This window comes from Lathyrus oleraceus, chromosome 3 (assembly GCF_024323335.1).
Source record: "Lathyrus oleraceus cultivar Zhongwan6 chromosome 3, CAAS_Psat_ZW6_1.0, whole genome shotgun sequence".
Lineage (NCBI taxonomy): Eukaryota > Viridiplantae > Streptophyta > Magnoliopsida > Fabales > Fabaceae > Lathyrus > Lathyrus oleraceus.
Genome location: NC_066581.1, coordinates 337692221 through 337708829, shown reverse-complemented (window position 1 = coordinate 337708829; position 16609 = coordinate 337692221). Strand labels below are relative to the sequence as shown.

General features: G+C 36.1%; 2 protein-coding genes across 2 annotated transcripts; both read right to left on the bottom strand.

The window, feature by feature from the left end:
- Positions 1–8058: 8058 nt before the first annotated feature.
- Positions 8059–9328, bottom strand: LOC127127522 (protein MIZU-KUSSEI 1). Its single transcript, XM_051056725.1, has one exon. The coding sequence runs from the start codon at positions 9294–9296 to the stop codon at positions 8421–8423; it is 876 nt and encodes a 291-aa protein (XP_050912682.1). The 5' UTR covers positions 9297–9328; the 3' UTR covers positions 8059–8420.
- Positions 9329–9531: 203 nt separating this feature from the next.
- LOC127127518 (protein NRT1/ PTR FAMILY 2.8) lies at positions 9532–12106 on the bottom strand. Its single transcript, XM_051056720.1, has 3 exons — positions 11943–12106; positions 11627–11844; positions 9532–11182 (listed from the first exon to the last, which is right to left on the bottom strand). Exons 1-3 carry the CDS (start codon positions 12028–12030, stop codon positions 9722–9724), a joined length of 1767 nt encoding a protein of 588 aa, XP_050912677.1. The 5' UTR covers positions 12031–12106; the 3' UTR covers positions 9532–9721.
- Positions 12107–16609: the final 4503 nt, after the last annotated feature.

Here is a 16609-nt window from a genome sequence, read left to right as displayed (position 1 = left end):
TGAATGTACTTGTGGATGTTGAGAATATATGTGATTTTTTCTGGAATTATTGATGGCATTTCCTATTTGTTTGATAATTTCTCCTCTGTTTGACCAAATGGTTGACTTTTTGTGACACATGATGCTATATGATTTGTGAAATCCTCATGCATTATTGGATGGATCTAAAATTTGGTATGAATAATGTAGACATCTTAAGCTTTGTCATGGTTTTGGTCCCATTCATTTATCATATGTTGTCACTGTTTTATGATTTATTGAAGTTGGTGCATGTTTTGATGCTTTGTATGAGCTTGCTTGAACTTGCTTTGACTTTATGATTTTCATTGACCTATTTCCTTTGATCCAAATGAGCTGAAATTTGGTATGCTTATCAAGTTATGGATGATGTTTGAGCATGAATTATTTGAGGATTTATTGAAATGTTTGTGATTGGATTTGAGTTGAATCTTTCTATTGACTTCTTTGAGGTTCTATATGACATGCCTTGACCTAATTTGTTTGTGAAATGCTAATGATGAATGATATGAACATGAAACCACTTGGGTTTGTTTCTTAATTGTTTGAACTTGATTTTGGATAGATTTCACTTGCTGTTGTGGATTTCTTATCTCTTTTTGACCCTAGGCTTGTCCTAGTGGTCTTGTTGCTCATGTTTGAGTTTGTTTTTTCAGGTGAAGAAGCAAATACCTTAAAGAGACTTATGCAAGTTATTTGAGTTTGACTGATTATCATGAACTAACTTGTGTGTTTTGTAGGGTGCTTAGCTCATATGCTTTGAACTTTGTGCATTGCACATTTAACTGATTGTGTGGATGTTGATCCTTATCTTATATTGGTTTTGAGTTTGGATTGTATACTGATTTTGTTTGACTGGTTTCAGGTACCATTAGTTGCTCAGTTCTTTTAAGAACTTGCTTTGCTTTGCTTGATAGCATTTGCATTGAGGTAGAATCTCTTTTCTTCATGTAGTCTGGAAGACCTGGCCTGTTACTTGGCCAGGCAACTGTCTGAAGTCCTCCTTAAGAGGCGATGTTTGTGCTTGTTTACTTTTGTCCCAAGCAGGAAAAGTCCTTTAAATAAGGCAATTGGTAGAATCCAAGAGATATGTAACCTATCTCCTACTACTCTGTGTGTCACTCACCTTGCTCACACCACATGTGTTGATGCATAGTGAGTAAAAACCCAAGATCTATAGAGTCTAACTTGTGGAGAGAGTTCCATCCTTCTGAACTCCCACACTTTCTGATATTCAAATGCTCTCCCTGACCAGGGATAAGAGTGATGAGGCACACCCCTCATATCCTTTCATCTGCTTCACCTTGGCTCTCAATGTCAAGGTTAAAAGCACCATTAACCCTATTCTAGTTGGCTTTAATGCCTAACCTTTTGTATGAGCCTCATTGTTTGGTTATAGAGTGTGCTGAATGACTTTGGTTGATTGATTACTTAGTTCATTTGTACATGTCTGCTTGCATGCTTTGTGCATTTATCATCATTAATTTCTCATTAGTGCATGATCATTTCATCTGTCTTTGTGACATATCTTTGTTGTCTGCCCATTGAGGACAATTGTAAGACCATTCATTGGCCATTGTTCCTATGATATGGAAGTGAGTATAAGACCATTTTATTGGCCACTCATCTTCTCTTTGCTTGATGCATTTGTTTGATTTATGTGAGGATACAATTGTAAGTCCGTGTAATTTGGCATTTGTTTTCCTATGATCATATGTTGGAGGTTGGTATAAGTCCAGATAGATTGGCATCCGGTATCCACCTTTTTGTTTGCTTTGTTGTTGGAGATTGGTATAAGTCCAGATAGATTGGCATCCGGTATCCACCTTTTTTGTTTTCTTTGTTGAGGAGATTGGTATAAGTCCATAGAGTGGCCTCTGATATCCAGTCCTGTTTTAGGAGATTGGTATAAGTCCAGTGATTGGCATCCGGTATCCGCTTTTGTTGACTTTCTTCCTTTGCTTTGCTTGTTTGTTATTGCTCATTGTCTATTCCAAAGGACACACTTGAGTCATCTTCTATATGATTTCAAGAGGTGAACCTTCTAGGAAGTTTTACACTCCATCTTCATCCATTCATCCCATTTTGTCCTAAACCTTTTCACACATTGCTTTCAAAACTTGAGATAAATATTGTGCAAACATCTTCATGCTTTTAAATTAAAAACCTGGACCCCAAGTCCTTGACTTTTTCAAACTCCATTTTCATAATACTTCTTTTGAATCAATCTTAATCATACTTTGACCCTCCTTTTGTGAATAATCATAATCAATTAACTTCACTCATTCAATTGTTTTGTGGCTTTGTCCATTCTTGTTAAGTTTTCATACATTAGCCGTAGGTTTGACTTATCCTAGTTGGTTGATGTCAATCTCACCTATTTGTCCTTAGTTGATTGAATTGTAAGTCTTCCTTGCTTATTATAGGGTTAACCCCTCACTAGCAAGTTGAAGCTTTTCTCACATGGTGGACTTGTTGTTTGTATAAGGTTGAGTTTTCTCCCGTGGATAACGTAAGACCTTAGGGCTTGTGTTTAAAATTGAATCCACTAACTTTTGGAAATCTTTTAGCCGAACTACGGCGTTTTGATCCTTACCTTTGATGGAAGGTACGTAGGCAACGGGTTCATCCGTTCGAACACAAAAACCATAAAAATTGTATATTCTTTTCTCATCATCCCAATCATGTTTGCACAATAAATATTTCATAACAAATAACAATTTTATACAACAAGTGTGAAAAGGGCCCCCTAGGAGTACCTAGGACGTAGTGGGTGCCTAACACCTTCCCATTGCGTAATTTACCCCTTACCCAGACTCTCTGATCTTTTCATTAGTTTTCTACGCGTAAAACTTCTTAGGCTTTTGTTCGCTTTTTAGCCAGTCCTTTGGATAAATAAAAGTGCGGTGGCGACTCGAATTCATTGTATGCTTTGCTTATGGTTTAATCAATAAATCATATAGCGACGAATTCACCGCTACAACAGCTCAACAGAAAATCAACCTACAAGAGGATCCAGCCCGCGGATCGCATTAAAAAAACAAAGTCTAATCGAAGAGTCGTTATAACATGTTCTAGCCTGAAGAATATGTACGAAGCCCAAAAGTGGGATATTCTCGAAGCTGCATATCTAACATGAAGACTGTAGATTTCGAAAGAGGGTCAACCAGCGCATGCCCCAGATGCGAGATCCTGATGATGGGAATTTATCATCAAAACAATCCAGATCTAGCCAGAAGATCAAAGTCAGGTCTAGCCCGAAGACCGAAAAATAGATAGATTCAGCCAAAGAATCAAAGAAAATAGATTCAGCCAGAGAATCGAAACAAAGGAGATCTAGCCAGAAGATCGAAGAAGATCTAGCCAAAAGATCGAAGAAGATCTAGCCAGAAGATCGAAGAAGATCTAGCCAGAAGATCGAAGTCAGGTCTAGCCCAAAGACCGGAAATAGATTCAGCCAGAGAATCGAAACAATTCAGATCTAGCCAGAAGATCGAAGTAGATTCAGTCAGAGAATCAAAGAAAATAGATTCAGCCAGAGAATCGAAACAAAGGAGATCTAGCCAGAAGATCGAAGAAGATCTAGCCGAGGATCAAAATCGTATCCAGCCCGAGGATCAAAATTAACATCCAACCAGAGGACTAAATTGAGTATACATTCAGCCAGAGGATCGAAACTCCAGATTAAGTCAGAAGACTGATTCAGATTCAGCCAGAGGATCGGAAGAGAAATAAACAGCGCGGTGTATTTCAGCATTTTTGTGGTGTTCTCGGAGCGCAAATTTTCGGTCTGTCTTTGGTATTCAATCACAGCTCACCCTATTTGTCTGATAAGCTATTCGCTTTCATCCTGCTCGGGTTAGCTGATGACTGAATAGGGGCAGCTGTAACACCCTAAAATTTGCCCTCCTCATTCACGCATTCATTTTAGGTCATTTAACATTAGATACATTGCATTTCATCATGTCAATCGGGATTAGCTCCAAGAAGCTTGAACATCATCCAGGACACTTTGTGGGTTCTATTTAGATGATCAGTCAACACAAGGGAAAGACTTGAGTTACTTCCAACAGGGGTCTATTCGTCAGTCAAAACGTTAATCTTGAAGGAGCAAAGGTTTGTTCATGAGCTGTCATGCTCGCTAGGCGAGAAGAATGGGTCGCCTAGCGAGTCCCAAGAAAAGCCACCAGAATCACCTACGCTCAGAGGAATTTCTTGAACTGTCATGCTCGCTAAGCGAAGCCCACGTGTTTTGAAAAAATTTTTTTAATTAATTAAATAAATAAATAAAATATAATAGAAAAATCTTGGACTTGGACCCCTCTCATTTGAGCCCACAAAGCCATGAAAATCAGGTTATAAAAGAGGTAGAACAGACAGAAAAAGGAAGAGAAGCAAAACACTCTGAGGTTTCCTTGGAACAAGACCCTGGACAAAACCTGGAGAGAAACCTGACAGAGAACTCAGAGCAGCCTCCAAACCCTGAAGGGAACTCAACTGCACAGAATCACCTCTGCCTCACATAAACCCTAAAGATTGTTTTGTAAACCTCACGGGTGCAACTCAATTTCAATCAAGCTCTCCAATCAGGTTTGCCCTATTCCCATCATTTTACGTCTTCAATTTGAATGTTCTAAATGTGTGATGTATTATGTTTGAATTTGGAAGCGTGGATATCGTTAGGTTTCGCCTATGCATGAATGGGTGAAACCTATGCCTTGAATGCTTAATCGTTTAATTTCTGAAGTGTATGCCACAGGATTTGAGGTTTCTGAAATCGCACTGTTATCCATGAAAAATCCAAAACCCGCAGGCGCTCGCTAGCACCTTCGCTAGGCAAGCACGCAGCGACGCTTCGCCAAGCCTTCGCTAGGCGAGACAGTAGCGATCGCGACAGTAGCATTTTCTTTTTTCTGTTTTGCTCTAATCTGACTTACGTTTGTCATAGCATGTTTTCTCCTAATCCTTATCGTGTTTCACTAACCCTTTTGTTGAGTTTTTGTGAAGGCTCACATGACTTTTGCAGGGATAGCTCGCTGGATGTTCCACTTTGCTTGTGGGATACCATTTGGGAGATTTATTATGATTGCCTTGTTGGCACGTTTACTTTATACATGTTTATTTTGTATGTGTTCGTATCCCCACAGGTAGCGCGGTTCCTTCGTCAAGGACTTCCTTTTTGCATGAGCATCCCTAACCCTACCAACTCATTGATTTTTCTTCTCCTAAGAACACGTTTACTCCTTCTACTACAAGCGAGTAAGTCTCCAAAGGTCGAGCATCCGGTAGATTGCGTAGTGACGTCGTTCGTCCAAAACCCAATCCATAACCCCGTAGTTAGCCGAACTACGTTTTGCTCTGATTCTCAGGCCAGATGAGATATGTAGGCATAAGACGCGATGTCTTAGCGAGCACACATCCCCTTAACCCCTAGGTCAGCCGAGCTACAAAGACTCTGATTCTCATATTCAGATGAGATACGTATGCAGTGGATGCGACATCCGTGCGAGTCATTTTCTTTTGACCCTTCTTTCAGTAAACAGCACAAGATAAACTCACACCCTTTAGACAAAAAAACAACAATCTTACAACAAATGTGAAAAGGGCTCCCTAGGAGTACCTAGGATGTTTTGGGTGCCTAACACCTTCCCATTACATAACCAACCCCCTTACCCAGATCTCTGACATTTTTACTAGTTTTTGATTCGATAAAACTTTTAGGTTTTTGTTCGCTTTTTAACCATTCCTTTGGATAAATAGAAGTGCGGTGGCGACTCGACTTGTATGATTTACCTTGGATTTAGTCAATATCTCCAATGGTAACGAATACCCCGCTATAGGTGTATCTTTCTTTTCTTGCTTGATATGATAAGTGATGAAAGCAGTAAAGGCGGAAAATAAAGAACACTGAGAATTACCCTGATTCCCCTTACAATCCGAGAGTACATCTAGTCCTTTTATGCAATAAGAGATTTCACTAATGTCAGAAATTTTATACAAGCCTAATTTCAACTTTTATACACTGGGTTCTAACCTAATCACTAAGAGGTAAAGTGTGCACATTTCATGACGCCCTTCGCTACCTCGCCTCTGTAGTCGAGGTTAAATGCATTTCGCGTCCGACGTTAAATGTGCTTTTTCTAGTAGTGCTTATTGCTTCACCCACCATGGCAATGAAACTTATAGCATGTTTTGAGGCATCTAACCATGAGATTTGGTTCGGGAACCTTGTCACTAGGCTGCGAATTATGGAAGGAATTGAAAGACCATTTAAGTTATACTATAATAATAAATCAGTTGTCCTAGATTCCAACAATAATAGGAGCTCGACCAAGGCAAACCATATTGACATCAAGTTCCTAATTGTTAAGGAAAGGGTACAAAGTGGACAAATTTCCATAGAACACTTAGGGATAAACTCCATGATAGCAGATCCTCTTACAAAAGATCTTTCACCCAAGGTCTTTCATGAGCACACTACTCGCATAAGTTTTTTACAGTTTGAGGAATCTTTAGTTTAATGGGAGATAGTCATTTGTGAATTTTGTGTTATCTATTTGGTATTATGTATGCATACTCTAGTTTTGAATATTTTTCTGGTTTATAAAGTTTGATTTTCAGTAATTTATACTTTGTATAATAAGGTTATTGAGTGATCTCACTGAAATAAAGTATGACCAATTGAAAATCGACATGTACATGCCACATTCTTATGATTTTCATGCTACACATTTCATGATGAACTTATGTCATTTAGTTATCTCATTATTAGTAATCATTGATAAGTTTAGCTATGATTGATATAACGAAAATTGCTTTGGTTCTATGTACTGGCATGACTAATGGATGAGATTATTTGGATATGTCTGAAGAATATATAATGAAAAAATTTGAACTCATAAAGTCTAACACGTGTGTAAAGTTACATATGTGATCAGTGGTAGATTGTTAGAATTTTAGGTCACAAATATAATATTACATGTATTATGACCATTATTTAATTAGGCAAAATTAAAGTGGTCTAATTTATATTAAGTTTATGGCTAAGGGTATATCCGTAAACAATAAGTCAATATCCTAATTTGATGGGGCAAATTAGAATTTTGAAAACTAAATAGTAACTCTATGGGAGTTGGGTTATGGTCCTCATTTGTAGAATACATTCAGTATCGTTTACCGGGATTTCTCTCTTCATCCCCATCAGAAGAGAATCAAGAAACCCTATGACATTCTACAAATCGGAATATCACATACCTGCAAACCTTCAACGATTCCAATGACTAACTCAGATACGCTTTCACTTTCATTCTTATATTGTATTCGGATATAAATTTATAGGATATGAGTTCATAAGATATGGATTCATAGGAATTTATGTTCTTGATTTCTATATAAGTAGAGATACCTAATGTAAAGAATAAATCTAAGATTTTTTTCTTAATAATATATCCGTCTTTCAATTCTGATTTCTATGTTAATTTTAAATGTTCTCTAATACATCACGTCGAAATTTATAACAATTTTTTTTTTAATGAAATTAATTAGTGTTAGATTTAACCTAAACATTCAAAAATCAATAAAATGAGCGATAATGCGTGAATCCATGCAAATACACGCGTCAATTCCTAATTGCATTTTAAATTTAAAACATTTAAAACATCTCTTATAAAATCAACCGTCTCAACTTAAAACTATCTAAAATCCATATGCTAGAAGAGAATATAGGATCCTCTTTCCGCCTAAAAACTAGTGAATGTGATATTTTTCCCTATCATTCACCTAAAGTCTTAAACATCTTTAGAACCTCGAAAAGATTCGAATCAAAAGGTAATCTATGGACACAAATGTCTACAACATATGCCTCATGTCGATTTTTTTGTTCTATTGCCCCACCACCTATGATTGAGACCATATTGTACAACGAAAAAGAATGGTTATCCCACTTCATAAAGCACTTAATCGCAAAGCTTAGCTCGTTAGTTTCCATTATATTATACAAATTCTTTGCAAACAAAATGATTCCAAATAGGGTGAAAACAAATTGTCCTCAAAAAGATTGACACACTAGAAATTAAGATTCATAGACCGTACTATAGTCTCTTTAATCCATGTTACATTACAATATTATACAAAAGTGAAGAAGAATATAATAATATTAGTGATGAGATTAGTTTTAGAAAAACCCATCAACTTTACAAGAAACCCACGTGGCAACAACACTACAATTCTCAAAAAAATTGAAAATCCCAACACATTAAAAATCAAGAATAAAAAAAAGATTATCTTTTCCTGTAAAACTTTACTGTTATCTATCTGTACCAGAAAATATATCAAAAATTACATAATTGAAAAAATAAAAAATAAAAAAAGTGAAATCTTTGCAAGATTTATCATCATTGAGTTCAACGATTCACCCCGAGTCTGGATCGGAGCAAGAATACACTGAGTTCTTGACCGGTACACTCGTCCGGGTTAACAAGATGAAACGACTCAGAATCAACGTTTCCCACAACGTGTTCGAAATTGGCACGCATATACATAAGCTCCTCGGAACCCGACCCGAATCCGGAAGGTATAACACCGGCACCGACGGTGACACACTGCATGGTTGAAAGAATGTTACGGACCCAATCTCCGGCGCGGCGGCGTGCGGAGAAACCGGTTTTACGGCCGTTACAGTAGGCGGTCCAGAGAGGGACGGAGCGGAGGGGGCAGTTGGAGAAGGCGGGGTTGTCGGTGGAAGTGCAGCATTCGAGAGCGATACGGACGAGGCCGTTGCGCATTTCACGGACGAGATTGTTGGTGGAGAAAGGGAGTTCGAGGAGGAGAGATGGTTTTAGGGTTAGACGGTCGTGTTGAATGCAGAACCAAACGTGGCCGCGGCGGTTGCCGAAGATGGTTCCGATTACCATTGATTTGGAGGAGCGGGGTGGGGCGGTTGTGGAGATTGTTGTTGCGGCGGAGGAGGAGGTGGAGGAGGTAGGAGAGATTGTGTGATGGTTGCGGTGGTGGTTGTCCGGGAGGGAGTTGCTTGTGCTGGTGCGGTTTTTCTTGGTGGAGGTTGTGGTGGTTGGTTTGGTGGTGGTGGAAGGGGTGGATGGGGTGAAACATGGGAGAAAGAATCGACGGAGGGTGTCGATGGTCATGGTTGTTGTTGTGGTGGTGGAAATGTTGAAAGTGGTTCTTGAAGGTGGTAAAGAAAATGGAGTGTGGTTTATGGGAAGTGAAGAAGGTGAAGAGTGAGGGAGCACGTGCATGGTGATATGAATTGTGTGCATGTGTAGCTATATATATATTAATATAGAGATAAGATAAGGGTTAGCTGTGGAAGTGTGTTTATGATGATTGATTATTGCTTTACTTTGTTTTTCTACATGAAACTCACATGCTCTCATGATTTCATCTCATATGAGATAGCATATTATTTTTTTACTATGAAACTTCTATCTTTCACTTCATAAAAATTACTTTGTGGGCATAAAAGTAAGGAGTAAGGAAATATATGGGACAATAAAAATGTATTGATATCTTCTAATCTATTGAACCAGATGAGTTAAACAAGATAAAGATCCAACTCTCTTCTTCTTTTTTCACTATATAAATCATTACAACAACTAAATATCACATTGATGATACACAATTATAATCTATTTACACACATTTTTAGTTCTATGAAATGTGCATAGACTCTAGAATTCAACTACTATTGTCGATACTCATTTTCTTCATCTTTTTCTTCACTTTGACTCTTCTGTCTCTGTAACACCTCACTAGACAGAAAAAACCGAGCAAAGAACAAGAAATACAACAAGTTCAACCCTCCAAGAACAGCAATAGTATAATAATAATACTCAAGCTTATTCTTGTTCAAATCATTTCCACCTAACCAAGGTGTTCCACCGTTCCTCTTTGTCAAACCAACAATAATCTTTATAAGAATATTGCTCAATGAACTTGCAATGCTTAAACTAAGAAAAAACACTGCACCACCTAATGTCTTCATACTCTCAGGCCAATATGAAGTTAACAATTCCATCATAGGAATCGCGGCGAAAACTTCTACGAGACCGGATAAAGCAAACTGCGGAATAAGCCACCAGATTCTCGTAGGAGACTCGAGCGATTTGGTTTTCAACGCGTTGTCTCGGCGGCGTACTTCTATTAGTCCTGCAACCACCATGCAAGCAATGGAACAAATAATTCCTATTGTTAATCTCTGTACAATGGACAGCCTTTTACCTTTTTTTAAGGTATTTTTCTTGGTACAAGGTATATAGATTTTCTCATAAAGTAGAATCCATAATGAGAGTGAAATCATTGGTACTAATCCCATCCAAGCTGGTGGAATTTTGAAGCTTTTTCCGATTGATTTGTCTGTTTGTAATGCTTGTAAAACTCCGTAAGAGTTCGCTTGTCCCATTGAAAGAAAACATATGATTCCTGCTAACCAAACAGGTAATGTTGTTACTATTGATTTCAATTCTTCTACTTGCTGTAAACTGCATAACCTCCAACTATCGATTGATTTTCCGTTATTGTCGATTTCAGTTTGGTTTGTAATCACCGCGGCTTTTTCAAAGAATCTAAACCTATTTGTATGAGCAAGCTTGAGATTTGCATGTCTTGATTCTTCCGTCTCGTTAGAAGGTAATGGTGGATCGTAGAACGAGAGTTCGGAGTCTTTCTTCATATCAACATGATGTTTCCTAATTGCAGCAAGAACTACTTTGAACAAGTCGCATAAGACGCTTCCTTTCGGCTTTAACCGAACATAAGTGCCTTGTCCGATCAAGAAGATTGTTAGGGAGAACGCGAAGCAAACGGTCGGAATGATGTAACCAAGAAACCAGCTTATGTTTGTTTGAATGTAGACAACTAGAGTAAGAGCTACCAAAAGTGCTATTGTGAATAAGAAATACCACCAGTTACAGAAACTCTCTAATTGTGCTCTTCCTTTTTCTGTTTTTATATCGAATTGATCGGCTCCGAAGGCAATGTTGCACGGTCTTAGACACCCTGACCCGATTGCGAAAAATCCAAGTCCCACATATAAAACAGCGAGCTGCGTGTTTGTTGGATTCATCTGTACGCAGTCCGAAAGAGGGGGGCAGGGTGGAGGTCTTAATGATGGTACACCAGCACCTAGTGACATGAATCCCATGCCCTGTCACATATTGAAACTCATTTCTTCAATTCTTCATTCATATTTCATAACAAGAATATCTATAATAGACAGTATAATTCTAAATCGCGATACGCAACCTTACACCCGCAACTATTTTTAGAAGTTTTTGCAACAAAGGCATCACAACAACTACATTTATCAAGAACCGTCTTTGATGGCGTAAAGACAGGCTAACACATCAGGCCTAAAATTTAACACGGTTACATGGTTCATATAGTCTTTGAAAACTTTAAACTGACCTAAAATTTGTATTCATTCGAAATATCAAGATTTATAGGGTAAACGCAAATATCACATACATGTTTTGTGTGACATTTAATTTTGTCTGGTTCTCAAATTATTACTGGTGTCATGTCCATCAGACATTCATAGATAGATGTATATAAATTTAAAATTTATAAGAGAGAAGAATTTGTATTTTACCAGAAATGAAGCTATGCTGCCAAATATAAGCATATAAAATTTTCCAGTATATGCATCTGCAAGATAAGCAGCAACCAATGGAAGAAAATTTGTGAAACCAGACCAAATATTGAAAACCTCAACAGAAAATGTTGTATCCATGTTGTATTGTGTATGCATGTAAACAATTAAGTTGGCTATCAAACTCATAGAAGCCAATTTCTCGAATGTCTCGTTTCCTATAATCAAACAAAACACAAAATTTTAATTCATAAAATTATATCAAGAAAATATAATTAAAAAAAAACAATTGTAATTGAAGGTTTTGTTTATTTACCAAGAATGTATTTGACAGATTTCCATCCTCCTCTTTTCCTTTTGGTTGAAGATGAATCATGAATTTCAGAAGAATGATTCTCATTCATCTTCTCTTCCACCTATGAATTTTTTTAACCACCTCCTCACAGTTTTTGACCCATAAAGATCTTTAATCTTTATAGGCCAATGAAATGAAACAACAGCCAGAGTCTTTGAATTTATAGTAGTGAAGACCATTCTTCTTAAAATAAGAATCATTTAAAACTATATTATAAACTTGTCCTCATTAATTATGATACTATTTGTTGTCATTAAAGTATAATGACATTTTATTTAATTAAAAATGTATAAAGAAATTTAATGACTATAAAAAAAGAGTGTACAAAATATTAATTAAGATAAAATTAGAAGAGAAAAAGGAATATTAATTTTACACTGTCAATCAAAGAGACCCGTGTATCCGCCACATCATACTTTTATTTTTAAAATATTATTATGATTTGACAATATAAAATATTTTGATCGGATGTTAGTGTAATATTTCTTTACACTGACCGTGCACTACCTTTAATCTCAAATTAGAATAAATTAACTAACTTGGAATGATATTTAACTTTTCGGTTAAAATAGCATTTATTTAAAGAGGGGGAAAATAACAACTCGTTAATTGTTTAATTTTTTTAAGAATTTTTTTTGTAGTATTATAGATTTTTTAGAAAGAAATTTAAAAAAAATAAATGAAAAATTATTTTAAATAATTAAATATATTATTTTAAATATTTAATTATTTGCCCCTTAAACTATACTTTTTTATTAGACATTTTATTTCAATAAAATATAACATGGTTGGTCTGTCTTTAAATTACGTGTACGTATGCCATTAAAACTCATGTGGAGAGATGTATAATCTATAAATATATAAGTAACTAATTTGGAGGTTTTCATGCATGCTGCTTTTGCTGAAAATGGGGGTGGTTATAATTTGGTTGCACAAAGTGAGAATTTAACCATTCAATTTTCAGTGCTTGCCTAAGGTTATTGCCATTTTTTCACAATTGTAAAACTAAGTTGAAACAAGAAATCAGTTATACGTACACGACATTCTCTAAGTCTATTAGAGACCAATAGATTTTGTAGTAAGGATGGTAGATCAGATGGAGAGAAAATAAATAATTAAAGGAAAATGATGACCTAGAAAGACATTCAGAGAAGTTATTAAAAAAGATATCGATATTAATGATTTGGATAGAAGCAATATCTTTAATAGAACATTATGGTGAAAGTTGATTCATGTAGTTGACTCCACTTAGTAGGATAAGGCTTAGTTGTTGTTGTTGTAACTTTTAGAATTTGTTCGCGAATTTATTTGTTAATGAGTAATATCTAGGGTTCATTAAGATTTTGGTTGTTATAAATGTTTGTTAATACAAGTTGCAAAAGGTGCATAAGGTAACAATACTAGTGAAAAACAAATAGTAGAAATTTATAAGATTGTATTCTTGAGGCTTGGCAGTCTTTTGGGATTATCAAAGAGATTTGGAAAACACTTTAAACATTTTAGGTTTAAGTGATTCTTATATTGAGAGTTTGAGAGATTGGGAAATATTTGGGTAGAAAATAGGGTTTAGTTAGGGAACTCTAAAGACTATTTTCTTGTAACTCATATTGTAACATCTTGTAACAACTTTTGAATTATAGTGAATCAGAGGGTTGCTATATCCCCCTGACGTAGATCGATTTGATCAAACTGGATAAACAATTTTTCTATGTTCTCTTCTATTATTTTTTTGTTGCATGAAGTTATTTGATTGATTATCATTATTTTTTGTCTCACACATTAAAAAAATTGTGTTAAAAGTTTTTATACTTATTTTCCTAACTAGTGGCACCCATTGTGGGGCATAGTAGTTAAGTTTATAATTGAGCATCACGGATTTCATATGACTCGTCGAGAAGTTTTTCGTAGACAACGATTTCAGATTATATAAAAGATGAAGATGCAAGAAATACTAATTCAACAAAGGTGTGTATAAGCATTAAAGGGACATACATTCATGCATGTAAGCCTAACACAAGATGAGAAGACCGGGGTGGTGAATAAGGTCAAAAAAGTGTCATTATCTTGTATCTCGTGGATACAGTATTAAGGGAAGTCGCGAGTGAGAAAATTGTGACTGAGATTTAGGTCAATCTTGAATCATTGTATATGACTAAGTTATTGACTCATAAATTGGGTCTAAAACAACAAATTTATTATTTCTATATGATGGAGAATAATTATATTCTAGAGTAGGTGGAATAATTTCACAAGATCATTGATTATTTGCAAAATATTGAGGTAAAAATTAAAGAAGATCACAAGGTTCTACTCTTATTAAGCTCAACACCTAGATCATTTGAGCACTTTAAGGATGTCATTCTTTATGGTAAGGAATATATTATCACTTTGGATGAAGTTCAAACAAACGTAACATCAAATGAGTTACCAAAGTTGAAAGATTTGAAGGTTGGCGATAATGGTGAAGGCTTAAGTGTCTCAAAGAAAGAAGTGGGAGTATACGAAACCAAAAAGGGAGGAGATTTGTGTCAAAATCAAGTCCATATTTTTTTATAAGTCAAAGTTTAAATGTTCTACTTGTCACAAATCGGTTCCTCAAAAAGAATTGTCTCGAAAGAGTGAATAAGGATGATTTTGTTCAAATTATGACTGTCTCGGGAAAAGATGGTTATGAAAGTGTTGGTGCACTAGTGGTAACAAGTTTGAAAATAGAGAATATTTAGGTTATGCATTCAGGTTGCTTTTATCACATGTGTTCAACAAAATACGCAATATTTTAAAACTTTGGAGATGAAAGAAGGTGGAGTTATTCGAAAAGAATTAAGCTTGCAAAGTTTATGGTATTAGTCAAGTCAGATTGAAAATGTTTGATGGTTGTGAGTTTTTTTATGCAATATGAGGTATGTTCCCGAACTTAAGCAAAATTTGTTGTCCATAAGGGATGTTGAAAATTTTACAAGGTGCATTGATAATGGCTAAAGGGTCCAAAATGTGTAGGTTGTATATTTTGGATGGTTCCCCTGTTATGGGCCATGCATTAATAACTAGTCAAGACCTTCTTAAAAAATCTAAGTTGTGTTATGTTTAGTTGAACTTGCTAAATAAGATTTGCTAAGGAGTCAGAAATTAAATCAACTAGAATTTTCTAATAATTGTATTTTATGCAAATAATGTTGGTGCAAAGGTAGAATAAATGATGAACGGAAATATTCTATTAAGAGAATGACGGCTACAAAACATGATAAAAGTTACAATGATTGCCACCCTATTTATAAGCTAAAACTAGGGTTACTAGAATAGGATAAAATACTAAAATATCCTCTAACAAACTTAGGGGCTAAGAAAATAGTACAACTAATAAATATGAATTACTTCTAATACCATCCCTTAATTCATATTCCATCAAAACTTGTAACACCAATTCCATCCCTTAATCTGAGAAATTGATCAGTCTTGATAGCTTTCGTTAGAACATCTGCCAACTGTTTCTGAGTGCTGCAGTGTACAACTTCTAACACTCCCCTCTGAACTTGATGTCTCAGAAAATGATACTTGGTCTCAATGTGCTTGCTTCTCCCATGCAACACTGGGTTTCTGGCAAGATTGATTGCAGACTTGTTGTCAATCATCAGCTTCAGAGGTTTGTTTACTTTAATCTTCAGATCCTGCAGTAGATTCAGAATCCACACAGCTTGGCATGCAGTAACAGCACCTGCAATGTATTCAGCTTCACAAGTTGACAACGCCACAACAGGTTGCTTCTTGGAACACCAAGAAATGGGACCTCCCAGAAATTTGAATAAGTACCCAGACGTACTTCTTCTGTCAACTCTGTCTGAAGGAGAATTGCGGTCCAAAACGCAGCGGAAATTAAAATTTTCTCCTTTAGAGATCCTTACGAATGGTCATGATCAGTGATAGAATATTTACCTCTTGTGACGATTGAAACCTTTGGTGCAGATCTCTTGTGACAATCAAAACCTTTGATACAGATCCACAGAGCAATCATGAACGTTGAACGATGACAACGTCTCTACTCAGTCCACACGAACGGATTCCTTCAATCACAGTGCTAGCTGGTACGAATGAAGGCTTTGAGTGAGAGAGAGAGAGAGAGAGAAAGAAAACGAAAATAATGCAACCGCAATGAATGCTTCTGCACAAGGGTTCTATTTATAGAACCACTTGTGTGGGCTTCAAGCTAAAAAGCCCACTTAAGTGTATTTTGGTCCATATCTTATAATATGCCCAAAATCACTTAAGCCCATGGTACCTTACCATATTTCGTATTCTACTCAAGTACATCGTACCTTACGATGTTCTATAATTCACTTAAGGGCACCGTACCTTACGGTATTCCTTAGTTATTCTATCTCTCATCAATCCGTCCTTTGTGTATAACCCTGTAGGTTTTCGTGACGTTGACAATTATATTAAATCACGCATTTAACATAATAAACAGTGAGCGGTATCTAGCAACACATCACTGCTACCCAAGACACGAAAATGTCATGTGATCTGACAAAATCTTCTGTGATAATACTTATGTGTATAATTATCCTTTTGCCCTTATGTCTATATTGAACACAAGGCATAGACCGTGTCATCCTTGTCCAGTTCAATATTGG

Coding starts and splice junctions, on each gene's coding strand:
- LOC127127522 (XM_051056725.1), bottom strand. CDS start 9,296: ATGCACACAATTCATATCACCATGCACGTGCTCCCTCACTCTTCACCT.
- LOC127127518 (XM_051056720.1), bottom strand. CDS start 12,030: ATGAATGAGAATCATTCTTCTGAAATTCATGATTCATCTTCAACCAAA. Junction 11,845..11,942: donor ATCTGTCAAATACATTCTTG/GTAAATAAACAA, acceptor GTTTGATTATAG/GAAACGAGACATTCGAGAAA. Junction 11,183..11,626: donor GCAGCATAGCTTCATTTCTG/GTAAAATACAAA, acceptor AATATGTGACAG/GGCATGGGATTCATGTCACT.